Source organism: Apteryx rowi, unplaced genomic scaffold (genome assembly GCF_003343035.1).
Source record: "Apteryx rowi isolate R43461 unplaced genomic scaffold, aptRow1 scaffold_136, whole genome shotgun sequence".
Classification (NCBI taxonomy): Eukaryota; Metazoa; Chordata; class Aves; order Apterygiformes; family Apterygidae; genus Apteryx; species Apteryx rowi.
In genome coordinates, this window is record NW_020447597.1 from 1,202,156 (window position 1) to 1,217,178 (window position 15,023).

A 15,023-nucleotide genomic window follows, 5' to 3' on the forward strand; every position below is an offset into this window, starting at 1 on the left:
GCATGCACTGCTGGCTCAGCTTTGCCATCCCTCTGTCCATGAGGTCAGCAACATCCTTTATTTTTAGCTGTTTCTTTGMCAATGAGAGGAAAAATGATTCCAAGAAGTGGAAGGGTGTCACCACCCCTGCTGTCTCTTTGCCTTTCTGACGCTGTCCCCTCTTACCCATTTGTTACCTCTCAGCTCCCCCTGCCCATGGGCAGGTCCCAAAAGAGCCTAAATACARCTATTCTCTTGTACAGAAACACGCCCAAATCTGGAGCTGAAGAGTCCCAGAAAAGGGAGATGATCCAGATTTGCACTTAACGTCTGCAGCCCCCTTCAGAATATCAGTTGTCTTAGCAAACAGGTGAAGATCTGCTCTGAAATGTCCCTTGCCTCTATTTTGCCCCTTCAAGCCACGGGCTGAATCAAACTAGGATTATAATTCCTGCAATCTAGCCCTAGACTATACAATATGTCACAATGTGGGTTCTGAACCGTACTTTCCCAACAGAAAAAATAAGGCAATCCAACTGGTAAAATTTTTACTCACTTTCTCCCCTTACTTCACAAAAGACGTCAAGCATTGGAACAGTAACCCTGAAAAGGGTAACTAAAACCATTTAGTAGTAGTTTGCTGTCCATGGAGGTGATAGCTGTACAGGACAGGAACACTATATTTGCACTTCACTTTATTTAAGTGTCCATACTGTAGTGCACGGCTACTGTTATGTGTACGGACCTCAGACTGTGCATATGCACCACTCTTCCATCATGGGATTGGATTTTTTTTTTTAAATAATATTTTATTTTCTTAACAAAAATGAAATAAATAATACTTAATGGCTCTCTATAGACAGAAAACTACGATAAACGACATTTTCATGTTACCTGTTAGCTTAAGGTTTTGACCCTTGCTATTAACAACTAAAATGTTTTCTCTTTATTTATATGTCTCTTGGCAAAATAACATCTTGAGTTAATAAAAAATTTCCTAAGACAATTTCTACTTTATACGTTTTTAAGTTCTCGATGAAAACCAAAAGAAGAGAAATAATTTKTCAATAGATCAAACACATGCTTCCCTTTTCGTTTATTTTTAGTTTTACAACTAGCAGTAACTTGAGGGACAGGKTTTTTTTATTATTTTTGTTTTAAGGAAAACCTGACAAACTCATTGAAATTTTTCAAAATAATGGAGTCTTTTTTTTCATTATGATAAATAAAATTCACTTTGGCCAGTTCTAATTATTTTGGTATTCAGGAATACCTCTCATAACTTTTCTTTGGTTTAAACACACGACATCTTATTGCTTGAATGATACAATGATATGTTATAGACTGTGGTCTCGACCCTTCTTTTATCAAAATGGCCAAAGATTAATTTTAATTTATGTAACAAAAAACAAACCTTTGAAACAACCCATCCTTACAGATCAGTAAGCCACAAGCTAAGCAGTGGAAAACAAAGAACGAGCTCTTGACTAAGACGGCTCTTGATTAAGGAGTGCGACAAGTCAGACTGAGTTCATTATTGACCCAGGTCTCCCATGCAATTTAAGAAATTCAATTATACCTCTTTGAGGTATTTCAATTTCTTATCTGTTGAAATGGAGATAAAAATGCACCTTCCCCCCATGCTTGTTTGCCTTTTCTATTTCATTCGAAAAATCTGATGTAAGGCCTTTTTCTTCCTGCATYGATTGAAATCCTTACAAAATGGATCCACCACTTGAAAGTTAAAGTTCCTATACACTGAAGCTAAATAACAATGCGCGGAAGCCAATCAAAAATGCCATGTCCCCTGCATTGCTTACCAGGCTTTTGGTACCAGCCAAACGGATGTATTCTGACTGCTGCATCTGGCCCGCCACAGTCCGAGACATGCCAAGCACTTCTTGTGTCCTCAGCGCACATCTGGATTCCTAGGCTGTTCAGGGTCAGGCACACAATCTTGCCCCCTGCCAGSAAAATACATGGTTATAGAAACGATGGAGGTAACTTAACTTTTCTAGATATTACTCTAAAGAAAAAGAATACAGCATGGTTCTATTGAGTATTAAAAGAAAATTCCACTGATTAGAAATCAAAGGGGGAAAAGTACCTAAAAGGTATTTTATTATTCAGGGCAAAGTTTTACTGTTGTTGAAAATAGAGTTGAAAATCACACTAGTTTAAATGGGAATGGCATGGGTTCTGACGTTACAACCCATTAAGGTCACTGAAAGTATTTCCACTAAGCAAAAATTTGCAACATCCTGCTCCCAGATGAGGACCTCTTCTTAGTATAAACACTCCTTTTTTGGTTAACGCAAGTATATTGAAGCACAGCCCCAGATTAGGTCAAGATAAAAATTCTGCTTTTCAAAGAGGTAATATAGCTGTTTCTGCTCAAAAAAAAAAAAAAGTTCAAAACACAGTGAGCATCTTTAATAAAGATTTATTTTAGCTCATGTTAAAATCACTAATGAAAGTTCTCTTGTCTATATTAGTGCCAGGATTGGATGTTTCAAAAAGCTAAAGATAAAAATTTAATCAGATATACAAAAAAGTGTCATTTACCATATTGGATATTTTAAAATCCTTAACGTATTTTAAATTTGTTTAAATACACATAGAAATAAAGTCATATTCAGGTAAGACTGCAGATTCACATCATATAGGGATATGAAAACATTTTTTTTCCTCAATAATTCCAATTCGAAACACATTGGACTAATTTTACAAGATATTGAGCAATTTTCACTGATACCAGTGAAAATTTTGACTGCTCAGTAAAAAGGGGAAGGCTTAACTAAAAAATTTTTAGAAGTGTTCCAAAGACTTAAATCCATCATAAAACCAGTTCTTCCGAAGGACCTCAGGGAGAACGGATAGGCACTTGACACTTTTGAAAACCAGGCTAACCCTTTTTGAGGACTAAATATGAATTTGGAATAAAATATTCAAAACTATTTCATTTACTTTGACCTGAATGACATTCAGTTTTAGATACTTATCAAAAAGCTGTGTCTAAATGGAGCCCTTCCTTTACAGCTAGCAGAGAAAAAGAGCAGCTCGAGAACAGGACTCAGTCAAAGCTCTGAAAGGCCCTGTGTGGTTGCCCATACCTCTCTGCTGACTATACCAGGGAATGTATGATGGCAACATCCTTAACTTAGCCATCTCAGGCAAGTAAAATGTGGTTTTGCTTGACTTTCTAATGGCTCCTTTTAGAAATCTGATTCCCTGAGTTAGAGGGAATAGAAATACTACATGGGATGTCTTAAATAGCTAAAATACTAAAGGAAGGAGAGACACAACCTCCATTCCTCTGCAACCCTTCTTCATCAAGTGGAAAATTAAAATCTGGGAGCGGAGAAATTCAGACACCTAAGAAAGCTAAAAAGCTGAGCTATCCCAAGGCATCCAAGGATATTAAGTGCTTGCCCTGCATTTAATTTCAGTAATATTTGTGTTTCCAATTCCATTAGGCTTTTAAAAAAAACAAACAAACCAAAAAAGTCGACCAACGTTTTGGAAGAAGAGATGATAAATGAGAAGTAACTGTTCTCTACAGTTTTAATGGATTGAGTATCAAGCGTTTGGAATTGCAGCCATTTAAGGAGTCATTCCCATGAAATTTTCTTTGCAAGTCCTGAGATCTTGAGCACATCATCGGGCTGAACTTCTAGAAAGGGTTGATTACTCAAAAAGTTGACACAAAGGTTTGGGTAAGATCTGCAAATGCTTTTAAAGTGCTTTTTTTTTTTTTTCCTCTTCACAGGAAAAGGATGGTAAAATTTGGAGTGAAGGAATACCAAAATGATTTAAAACAAAAAATACAGTAACAGTGAAAAATACCTGACAGCTGGGAGTCATTAAAGAAACCAAATCCCGTGCAACAGGGGTCAGCATCACACCAACGCTCACACTCAAAAAAGCTGGGAAAGAAGAAGAACATCATCACTTTTACTATTGCTAAAAAGATATCATTAACCTAGAAAAGGGAAGAGGAGATGTTGTGCAAGGTGGGGAGACACTGAAAACATGTAGAGATGTCTTCTGCAATAAGAAAACGTTATGGTTCTTTGTACCGTACAGACAAGAATTCAACACCTTTCCTTTCCCATTTGTAGATGAGTTTCCATTCAAACCATATATATTCGTGAGACTACATCTAATAATTTAGAAGAGTATTTTGATATCTGCCAATAAAAATACCAGCATAATTTGGTGTGTTATTGCTGAGAGACTTAATTGGCCAATAAGTAATTTTGTAGCATAAGTATAAAATAATTCATGCAATTATTAATTATATGTATTATTATTTATACCTGAATTATAAATTTCCTTAAAATCATATGCTATTTTTTCTCTGTCAAATACTCTAACATAATGCTGTTCTTGGATCAATATGTCTGATTCTCTTAATATGCATAGCACAGCCTTGGCATTCTAGGCATGGTAAAACCTCCAGTAAAGACAAAGAAATAGTCATGTCCTACCCATCAGAAACAGCTTTGCTGCTCATGTCAGTCTTATTCCTCACTGAGATCYCTGTTACTTTCTGGAACGGTACCCGTGTGTAGAAACTCTTCACAGAACTTTTTAGAGTGACTGGGAGAAAAAAGAAAAACAAAATAAGAAAATTTCCTTTTCCTTCTAATTTTCGTATACTGGTCAASTAATCACATTTTGGGCCAATGTTATGTTTCTGTGCTGCAATGGTCTCAATCTATTAGCAGGTATTTTGAAGATATTATATATGAAGATGAATAAAATCCTTCAAGTGAAGGCCTTAATAGTCAGGCAAAATACATTGCCAAGGAATGACCTGTAGCTCAGGGCTTCAGCTTTTGAGGTCTAAAGGACCTTTACTCCATGACTCCCTCCCACTCAGTCCAAAAGCTGACAGACAATTTCAGATTGGGAGAATCCAGTGTGCGTGTTCACGCATTATTCAATCTGTTCTGCACTTTGAGCTCCCCCCAAAAGACAAGATTTAATAGTTCAGTTCAGAGGACCCTTGTTTTTTGCAGCAAAAGCATAGATCCCTGTGATAACAGACTTGTTTGTCTCAGTTTCTCCTCAAGAGCCCTATGAGAAAAATCACTGAACTCCAAGGGTTAAGAGACCGGAGGTTAATATTCACACGTTTATAACTTCATGTTTGCTAGATAATAATAATAGAATGACATTCAACAAAAAAAACACATTCAGCTAAACATACTTTCAATTTTCTTATTGCTTTACTACCAGCAAAATTTTAATGGTAGATAATGGGACTGGAGGCATCCTAACGACATTCCCATTTTAACCACATTATGAAAAAATCTGAGATCTTCTGGTACATAGATTATTTAAGCTACCTTTGGCCTCCCTAAATTGGGGATAACTGAGGTGAGGAGTAGAGTTTGTGGTTAATATCCTTCCATTCTGAGTTGAAGTTAGATCACTAGCACTTCGGCCACCTAAAAAAACGCTGGATGCATTCTGGCACTAGTGTTAACCTACAGCAGAAATGAAAAACCCTATGCAGAGTAACCTGGCCTTCGTTTGTACCATCGTTTCCTGAAACTCATCCTTATATTCAGATTTTCTCTCTCAAAAGCCAAAACATTAGCTGACATTGCCAAGGATACAGCACAAATAATACATCCAAATCCCAGAACTTGCCTATTTTACTATACACCATTTGTGGTTGCCAGGGTAGTACGGTGCGACAGTTTTCAGGTATCTGACTGATGTCACTGTCACAAATCTGAGCCTCTGGGTAGAGGGTACACACAGAGTAAGCATCTGTGGCATTTTGAAGATCTGCTATTCGACAAAACTCTTCTTGTGCACAACCTAAAAGGCAAAGGCACTGAGAATTAGAAACACAGTTATGCTTCTTCCCCTTCTATCCCTCTTCGTGTCTTTACTACAAAAATGCTATCAGTAAATGACTGCAAGTGACAATGTTCATTAGTATTTTTCTATTGCAGCGCAAGAGAAATGAGGAAACATGCTGTTTCTAGTTACACTGAAGAACGGGTTTACTTGAGAAGAACAGAAAAGGAGCAGCAGCACGGCTATTAGGAAGGATAATTTTCCAGCTGTGACAGGTACAAGCGCAGGGTATTGGTGTCACTAGCTCTGTGGTTCATGACAGAGGCTTTGGTGGCAGCATTGGCTTAATGCTCTCCCACCTACCTCTGGCTGTTCTTCACACCAGAATGCAGCATGCCTTTTACCAGCACAGCTGATCATGCTTTAAGCTGGACTGATCACTATTAAAATCAATTATTAAACAACAGCATCCATAGAAAAAAAACCCAACCATCTCCATACCAAGGTATTTAACCAAGATCAGTTCACTACTAAAGTTCACAAGATGGCCTTCTGTAATAGCACAACTAGGAGGAATATATTTCAGGTATGGGGTGGAAACTTCATAAACGGCCACGGCCACTGAAGTTCCTTAATATGAAACCATAGGTTAAGTTTAAAGCAGATGTAACTTGCAGCACGACCAAACATACATTACGTTTTGTTAAAAAACAAAACAAAAAAAATATATATATATATTTTTTTAAGTAAATTTAAAATACAAACTCTATAATCATAAAAGAACTATGCATCACTTGTGGGTCTCATTTGCTTAAAAGAATATAAAGGACAATAAAAACATTTCTACAATGTCTAACAAAGTTTTTGAAAAAAATACTTTTGAAGTGTTTGCGTTCATATTTCACACAAACATATATTTTTTATATATATATATAATATATATAACTTTTCCAGACTCAACTGCAAAAGCCATTTGCTGGTAATGATTTACATTGAAATTCGTCCCAGAGTAATTTTCTTTCACTTCAAGCCACTCAAGTCAATTTATTTTGGAAAAGAAACAAAGCAATCAACCCCACATCTTAATTATTGTGGCAATGACTTTAGGACCCAATTCTGTAAGCGTATATGTCAATGCTTAATTTTAAATAAGCATAGCCCTACTGACTTCTTACAGTGATGTACATGCACTGAGCAGTACTCTTGGTTCTGTCTTCCTGGTGGTCAGAGCTGGAAATTCTTCTCCACCCATCACACCAAATTATTGTTAACCCCAAATAGCTGAATGCTTTACCTTCTTGTTTTTATACCACTGTCATCTATTTCCTTGGGGCAGAGGGAGAAGGGGGAGTGGGTGCACTGCAAGAACAGCATCTTACTGCCTAAGCTGTATCTCCTACTACTCTTACCAGTGACAGGGATACCCTGGTGATGAATGATGGGCATCCCTTCTGCCACGTTAGACAAAGTTGGTGAGGAAGAGCTGGGGGCCACGTTAGCAGCTTCACTATAGCTGAAGATTATAACAACATCTGACTTCAATGAAAATTGTGTGTTTTGCCCATGAAAAAACCCTAAGTCCGAAGTTTCTACTAGTCATGATTATAATACCTATTGAATGACTTCAGTTAATTATTATTTCCTTATTATCCTACAGAATAACTGTCTCCAGGATTCCTTACGTGTGAGACACCAAAGCACAGCCTTCTCCACTGAATACTTCTGCCTGAAGACCCAATACTGCTGGTGAGGGAGAGAAGAGTTTTGGTCACTTCGTATCAGGGTGTTGTCCATCAGGTAGAAAAGATCTTTTGTGGAATCTAAAGATTCAAACAAAAACAAAAAAAAGCTCATATCTGCAAAAACTGAATTACAACCTGGAATTAGTTAAGGTTATTCATATAAGATTCTTCATTTCACACTAAAACAGCTGCAACCATTTTGTACAGTTAGTGTACAACAGTTGGGCTTAACCAATCTAGTTTTATTAATCCTAAATATAGCAGTTTCCTTATGTTCTCTTGGAAATTTTTTCCATCTCGCAGTGCTAAACATTTTCTCAACCGGCTTAATATTTCCTACAGTCATTTAATCTCATTTCTCCTATATATGCTCCCACAGACTATATTAAATAATTCCTTTTTGCCCCCTGCCTCTGATTTTTAGATGTGTATACACTGTTATACCTGACCTGAGCTCCCTCTGAACTGACCTTAACTGTTTCAGGCTCTTTTTAAATCACTCTCTCTAAATAAGGGTCCAAGTAAAATATTCGGAGAAGTGGACATTCTTCACTGATCTCTTGCCAGTTTTTTCATAAACACCTTCTTATTTATCACATGCCATCAGCATGTCTCATCACCAGTTACTCTAGCATTGTGGGAATTTCCTATTATTTAATACTAGATGTACTGAAATAGCCAAACAAAAATGAAAAATGGAAAAGCAAGATGCACATGGTTGCAGCTGAAATGCTGAAGCATCTGCTGACATACTGGGAATGCACAGTGGCTTTGCATTTTCTATCATAAAATAATCGATATATATTACTATGTGCTCTAAACACGATCATGAAGTAATAAAAGTTCTGTAGACATTTTCCCGAATGTGTCCACAATTATCTCTTTTAAAAAGGTGACTTATAAGTCTCATTACCGCTCAAGACTTAATTTCAGGYCTTCAGTTTCTTTTGAAACAGTTTGTGTCATGACCAACACCTAAAGCATGAAGGAAGAAGCTGCATTCCTTACATAGCTAGGCTTTAATGATATCATCAGCTGCAGCAAGGAAAATGGAGAACCCTGAGGGCCTGCATTCATGTCTTGGCAGGTAAATGCAAGAGAATTTCACCCAATACGTTAAGTGCAGTTATTTCTCATTTTATTTTTAAGTCTAGACTTTAAAATACCACTAATTGTATGGGAGTGCCACTAGGTAAACTGGAATTTTACCTACTATTCAAATTGCATAAGCAAAATCAGCAATTCACTTTGTGTTTGCAGTTTATGTGTATTAAGTCATACACTCAGGTATCTATAAAGGCTTCTCAGCAAGGATTACAGTTCATTAGAGATGAACCAAACGCTCTCATTAAGCCCCACTGCTCTTTCTCTTCAGATTATGCTGCTGAAGGCCCCAAGGAGCTCTAGTAACTTAATACAAATGACTTGGGATACACATTAGTGTAACCAAGAGCAGACACTGGAATAACAGAGGAGCTAGAGAACCTAACAGACCCCTCACATGCAACATGCACAGAAGAAATGCCTATGACTGCAATTTTGCCCTTAATTTCCTTTAAGCATTGTATTTACAGTCATGTTGTCCGTAGCTGTCAACATGCCCATGTACCCCAGCTAAGAATTTGAGTCCTGGGTTTATTTGAAAGTTTCTCTGAACCAAATAACATTTCCCGAGTCTTTACAGTTCAGTAAGCCAGAAAAAACAAGCTTTCAAAGAACATTTTAACACTTTCATTTCTAGCTTAGCTTGGCCTTAAGCACAGATGGACACAGCAAAGTAAAAATCCAGAAAACCAGGAGAGCCTTGCAGGAGACTTACATTTGGAACATCCTTCTCATAACCTGTATCCTATTTCCTATATAAAAAAACCTTTGGTCTTGACAATACCTGAATTATGATACATATATGACAATAAATGATATTCTTTGGTTAAATTCTGCACCTTGCTAAGCTATCTTTTGCTGTTTTCTTTGTTCGCCCTTGCTATAATACCTGCTAACATTAGGTCATTCTCCATCTTAAATGCAGCAGCATCACACGCAGAGGTTTTAATCCGGGTGACCATATCAGAACCTAGAATGCAACAGGAGTTAAAGTTAATATTTGCTCTGTTTGCCTTTCTTCCACAAGACAAGCTCATTCTTCGTTCCTTAACATTAGCAAACACTTTAGAGTAGAAGTGCAATCAGGAAAACTCCTTAGGAAGTTCCAGCAGCTGATGAATCAAACATGAGTAACAACATCTACACATAACTCTAGGCAAAAGCAAAGCACCCTGGACGATAAAAGCAAATGTCATATCCATAATTACTATGCATTCAGCATCAGGGCTCTGGAAGCCGCGTGTGTATTTCTAGAGCAGTAGCACAAATCATTTACAGAGGTCCTGCTAAATAAGTTGTGACATTCAAACAGTAAGCTTGCTAAAAGCAACTCAGGCTAATAAAGATAACACATCTAGTTACAAAATGCCAAATTGTTACGGTACCTGCAGACTGAGACAAAGGCAAGTGTCTCCATGATACCATCTTTCACAGATATCAAAAAGCATAAATCATTTTTTCTTGGATACAGGGATTTACCCCCATGTCATGAACCTGACAAAAGCAAAATTACTCCAGGTAACACCCCTCTGTGTTAGAAAAGACTCCAGAGCAGCGTCTCATTTTGGGTGGTGCAAAATAAAGTCAGAATGATACTTCCAGTTTAAAAAGTGGTATTTATAGATTACTTAGCTGCCACTACCTGTTGTGCTTCATCATAAGCTTTTATAATCAGTCCTGTGAGATTACTCACCTCTCCACAGATAAATGTGCTGAAAAGTGGTAAAATTTCTTTCTCTCTCTTCTGCCAAATTAAAAGCTAACAAAGAAAAAAGTTTTGTTATAGCAGCCATTAAAATTAAACAGATAGTATTAAAATGCTCAGAAATTACATTACAAGCACATCACCAGACTATGTATCACCTTATTTACACTGCAAAGACCCTAAAGGAAGAAACACCCAGGCATTCTTATGCTGCTCTGGGTCTCAGGATGCCAAGGCTTAAATCCATTTTCCAACATTGCTTTTTCTGTGCGACACTGAGCAAATCTCTTTTTGTCTTTGCCCATCCTTGTTCAGTTTTGTTTCAGATTATTAGCTTGAATCTGCATAATTAAATATTGGAAGTGTTGCGAGGTAATGTACTAGAGCAACACATTCTTAACTTTCATTACTGTTCCTGCAGTAAAGTATGAAGGGGGCCATCTAACAATGCATCTGACTAGGGTGTTTTTATTCTCTTATGATTTTACAGATATGGTTTTGAGAAAAAAATCACTTAAGTACAAGAGTGGACTGCTGGAAAAGGCATAGTCTATAGAAAAAGAAAAAAAAAATCAAACAAAAGCAATGTAAACTGACATAACTCATTGACATACTTCCACTGAATATTTGTCCTCCGAGGGTGAAGGAAAACATCCCCTCTTTTTCGTCATAGCTCACACCTTTACATATTCCATCTCTGACAGACTTTGGTGTTGGACTCCAGTCATTTGCATTGCAGAGCAGTACATCCGGGTAGCTCATCAAACTACACACAATGGTACCTAGGATCAGACAAAAAGGGAGTTGTGTCTCTCCAACAATGCTATTATTTTTTATTTGCTTTTTAAAAACATAGTGCTTTTCATTCAAGCACCCCAATACTTTCTATAAATGTTAGTTGAATCTGCTTCAGTAAGATAGCTATTTTTGTCCATATTGTGAGTATTGCTACTCAAGAAGAAAATCAGAGCTATACTTTCAAACTGGAGCACTAATATTAGATATTCATACTTAAAACAAGCATTTATAACTTGCTTCTCAGAGATTTCAAGCCCATACTATTACCACTTAATATACTATTACTATTATCTGATAATACCCAACAGTGTTCTAGGCACTTTATAGCACCAGAGAGACATGTTCAAAGTTTTAGCGGTCTTGCAGTCTTGGGCTCTGAACCAACACAGCACATACATTTTAACTGAGATGGCTTTCTGGATTGGTGCCTGATTTCAGCCAGAACAGGCGCGAGTCTCCCCAGCATTGTAGCATGAGGCTGGGGAACAAGCACCATTAGAAACCAGGTGTGCTGGCACTCCGTCTGTTCCTACAATGTCTAGACATACTCAACTCTTGCTCTGTACTTGCTGTCACAGTTCAGCCAGTTCTACGGTTTTACAATGCCCTCTGATTTTTTTTATGCACTGGGTACACGAGATGTTGAATGTGCTAAGTTTTCTAATAAAATGCTAGTATGAGTACTGCCTTTGCCTTTACTTGAACAAGAAAACGGCAACTTGCCCATCTTCAGGCTAACCATTAATTGCTTGTTCTTCTACTTTTCAAACGCCTTCACAAAATGAACTAAACTGATGACTCTGTTACTCCTGATTTTCATAGAAATAAGCTGAACAACTAGAGTAAGAATTGAGGTAGTAACACTGAAGTGTATAACGTTTGCTAGAATGCTACTCTGTTCAACATATTCCTAGTATGTAGCTCCATTATTTACTGGTATTCATGAAACTAAAATAGCATGAGTCAAAACCCTAAGCAATGATAAACAGAAATAAAACCTAAACATCAGGGATTTTAACCCACAAATACGAAGCAGTAAACTTGCTATATCACAAATAAAACTGCTCATACATTAAAAAGGATTGAAAATATCAAGGATTGTTCATCTTGGCATTTTATACTAAAAGTTACTTAAAAAAACTGCCAACAAAATCAATCTTGGTAAAGATGTTTTGTTAGAATTTCATTAAAGACAGAGGCATCATGCATCATGCRCATAACTCATCTCAGGAGTTACACCTCCAGAAAAGTCGCAACTGAAAATGTGAATAAAGCCAAGAATTATATTTGATCCTGAACAAATATATCTTCTACAATGCATGAAGACTGACCCCTGCAGAAAGTAATAAGCTACGCCTATGGAGTTAAGGCTGTAGCATAGATGCACCATGGGAAAAATTAAGGTTGCAAAAACAACCTTAATTTGAGTATTTTCTAAATGTTGGTGATGTGATCCAAGATGCTAGAGTTCATAAACCAAACACTGTCTGAGGAGAACTGTCTTCTGCAAGAATTTTACTGATGTCCTTGAGGAAGTAAGGCATTTGTCTGTGTGAGAAATGATGACAGAATCTGGAATTTAATTTGAGAAACGGGTTGGCATTTCCTTTTGTTTCTATTTGTTGTGCTTGGGGAAGGAGAATCATTTTCTTTTATTTAAACATGTCTATACTGTATGTGAGGGGTGATCTGTGAGGGTGCATATGTACTTACATATATGTATATAAACATATATATATATATGTACACAAGTAGGTAAACATGCAGATGAGTATATGGAAAAAAAGAACTATGAAAGCACAGCAAATTCTTAAGGGATATTGTTTTACTATTGGAAAGGTAGAATGGGCAGGAACACTTAATTATTTTAGGGACCTTTGCTCACAGAATGCTTCAAGCACTCGTCAGTCCCACTCCTTCYTGCTCTATGTCCTAGCTAGACACCCAGACTTAGGAGATTACAGCTTTTCCGCATGCAATAACCTGACATAATGCCCTGTTTAATATCCTCTTTTCCTGCTCCAGAAGGGAAGTTGGTTTCCATTTACACGACAAGCAATCTGGAGGTACTGTTAATTCCCCAGTCAGCTGAAAGGCACCAACTTCTGGCAACCAGGCCGAGTTAAATAAAGAAAGGAGCATTTTTAGAATGATTCGTCTGATCCCAATGCAGATGTATAAAGCAGGTCAAAAGAAATATCCTTTCAAAATGCTTTCCATAAGCAGGGTGAGCAGCTCACTAGTTCAGGTCTTTTTCTCCGCACTGCAAACATCTGAATTCAGGTGAGGCAACTATTCTCCCTTGCAAGCGAAAAAACCCATGCAGAGGAATTGGGAACATAGAGCTGTTACAGGCAAGCCTCAGGCATTGCTCACATTCTGCCTACACCGAAAAATGYCCGTGATGTAGAGGCAGGCTGCTGGCACTCCAGCGTGATGTAGAGGCAGATATAGTTCTGTAGGTGCAGAGGCAGACTACTGACGCTCTGCCCAAAAATGAGTTCTATCCAGTGAGGTTTTTTTGCTTAATTGTTAGCTTTAGTTTTCTCCTGCAAGTTTTTTTTCTTTCTTTTTTTTTTTTTTTGCATTGTTTATACAATACCTCCATCAAGCGCAATCTGACTCAAGATGAAGCCATCACAGCAAGAGTCCCTGCTGCAAGTCTGCCGACAGAAGAGCTGCGCATCAGTCAGAGATGTGCTGGCTGCTGAGAGAACCAGGGAGTGATACACGCCAGAAAGCACGTTCTGAAAATTAGTCCTTTCAAAGGTCTTGAGTCCAGATGAGTTAAATTCTTGTCCTGGGTAAACAGAACAGGAAAGAAATGTTCAAAAGAGCTCAGGAGGAGACATGAGGCTTTCAGACTGCCTGCAAACTGAGGCTTGTTGAAAGTTTTACAATAACAGCTCAACCTTAAAAATCCTTTTTCTGAACTCTGGGTTTCAAATGCAAGATAAGATCACCAAATGGTTTAGTAGAATCATATCTGGGTAGTTCATTAGAACACATGGCCAGGGTAGGAAAAACAGTTCGTTGTACCAGCAAAGGGCTCCTAATTTGACGTACAGAACTAGACTGGTAGCACTGCACTTTCAAGCACTACAATAAGCCACTCCCAGGTAGTAATGAAACAAACTTATCCGGTTAAAAAAGTAAAAAGCATAATTTGGCCTGCATAACCGCATCTACAATTATGGCTTCTGTGGACTACCTAAGAGGACAAGATTCATCTTATTCTGCATCTGTCTATCAGCCTCAACAGAAATCTAGAATAGACCTGGTATCAGTGTTGAATATAATGAGTTCAGGGGGCTTGTCTTGTTTCATGTGAGACTCAGCTTATTATTATTATTTTTAATAATAGGAATAAACAGGAAACCAGTGACAACAGAATGTTTTGACTCAAATTCTGTTATTTCGTTGTCTTATGTTGGGACTTTGGCATACAGCCCAAAGTTGGACACACAATGGATGGAACATGCAAGGGATCAATTACAGTAAAGTTAAAAAACAAGCAAACAAAAAACCCCCCCACAAGCTTGCAACATTCATTAGTTCAGTTGAATCACTTCGGGACTCACCGGAGAGCAGGGTATTTCTCAGCTGGCATATTAGTAGAACAATTTACAGTCTAAATGAACCTAAACTGTTAAATTATGTAGGAGTTGGTCTACAATAATGCCTTATATAGTTAAATAGCAAACTGTTCAATAAAGAAAAAAATATAGTACAACAAAACATTACATAAAATAAAGATGCACTGATAGAATTTGAGTTTTTGTGGGACTATCTGCCAGAAAAAAGCTGTCAGAATGGCTTACAAAAGCAGCATTCCTTATTTCTAGGAAACAAGCCTGAAGGGAAGATTTCCCGAGGTT

At 37.5% G+C, this 15,023-nt stretch overlaps 1 protein-coding gene across 4 annotated transcripts in view; it reads right to left on the reverse strand.

Moving 5' to 3' along the window:
- TG (thyroglobulin) overlaps positions 1–15,023 on the reverse strand; it is a 166,037-nt gene that overhangs the window by 98,238 nt on the left and 52,776 nt on the right. For all 4 annotated transcript variants that reach the window (XM_026057059.1, XM_026057056.1, XM_026057058.1 and 1 more), the window contains exons 26-34: positions 13,748–13,945; positions 10,962–11,129; positions 10,336–10,401; positions 9,532–9,612; positions 7,479–7,616; positions 5,641–5,814; positions 4,470–4,581; positions 3,826–3,905; positions 1,800–1,943 (exon numbers count right to left, since the gene is read on the reverse strand). In XM_026057059.1, the coding sequence (XP_025912844.1) occupies positions 1,800–1,943; positions 3,826–3,905; positions 4,470–4,581; positions 5,641–5,814; positions 7,479–7,616; positions 9,532–9,612; positions 10,336–10,401; positions 10,962–11,129; positions 13,748–13,945 (1,161 nt within the window). The remainder of the gene's footprint in view (positions 1–1,799; positions 1,944–3,825; positions 3,906–4,469; positions 4,582–5,640; positions 5,815–7,478; positions 7,617–9,531; positions 9,613–10,335; positions 10,402–10,961; positions 11,130–13,747; positions 13,946–15,023) is intronic.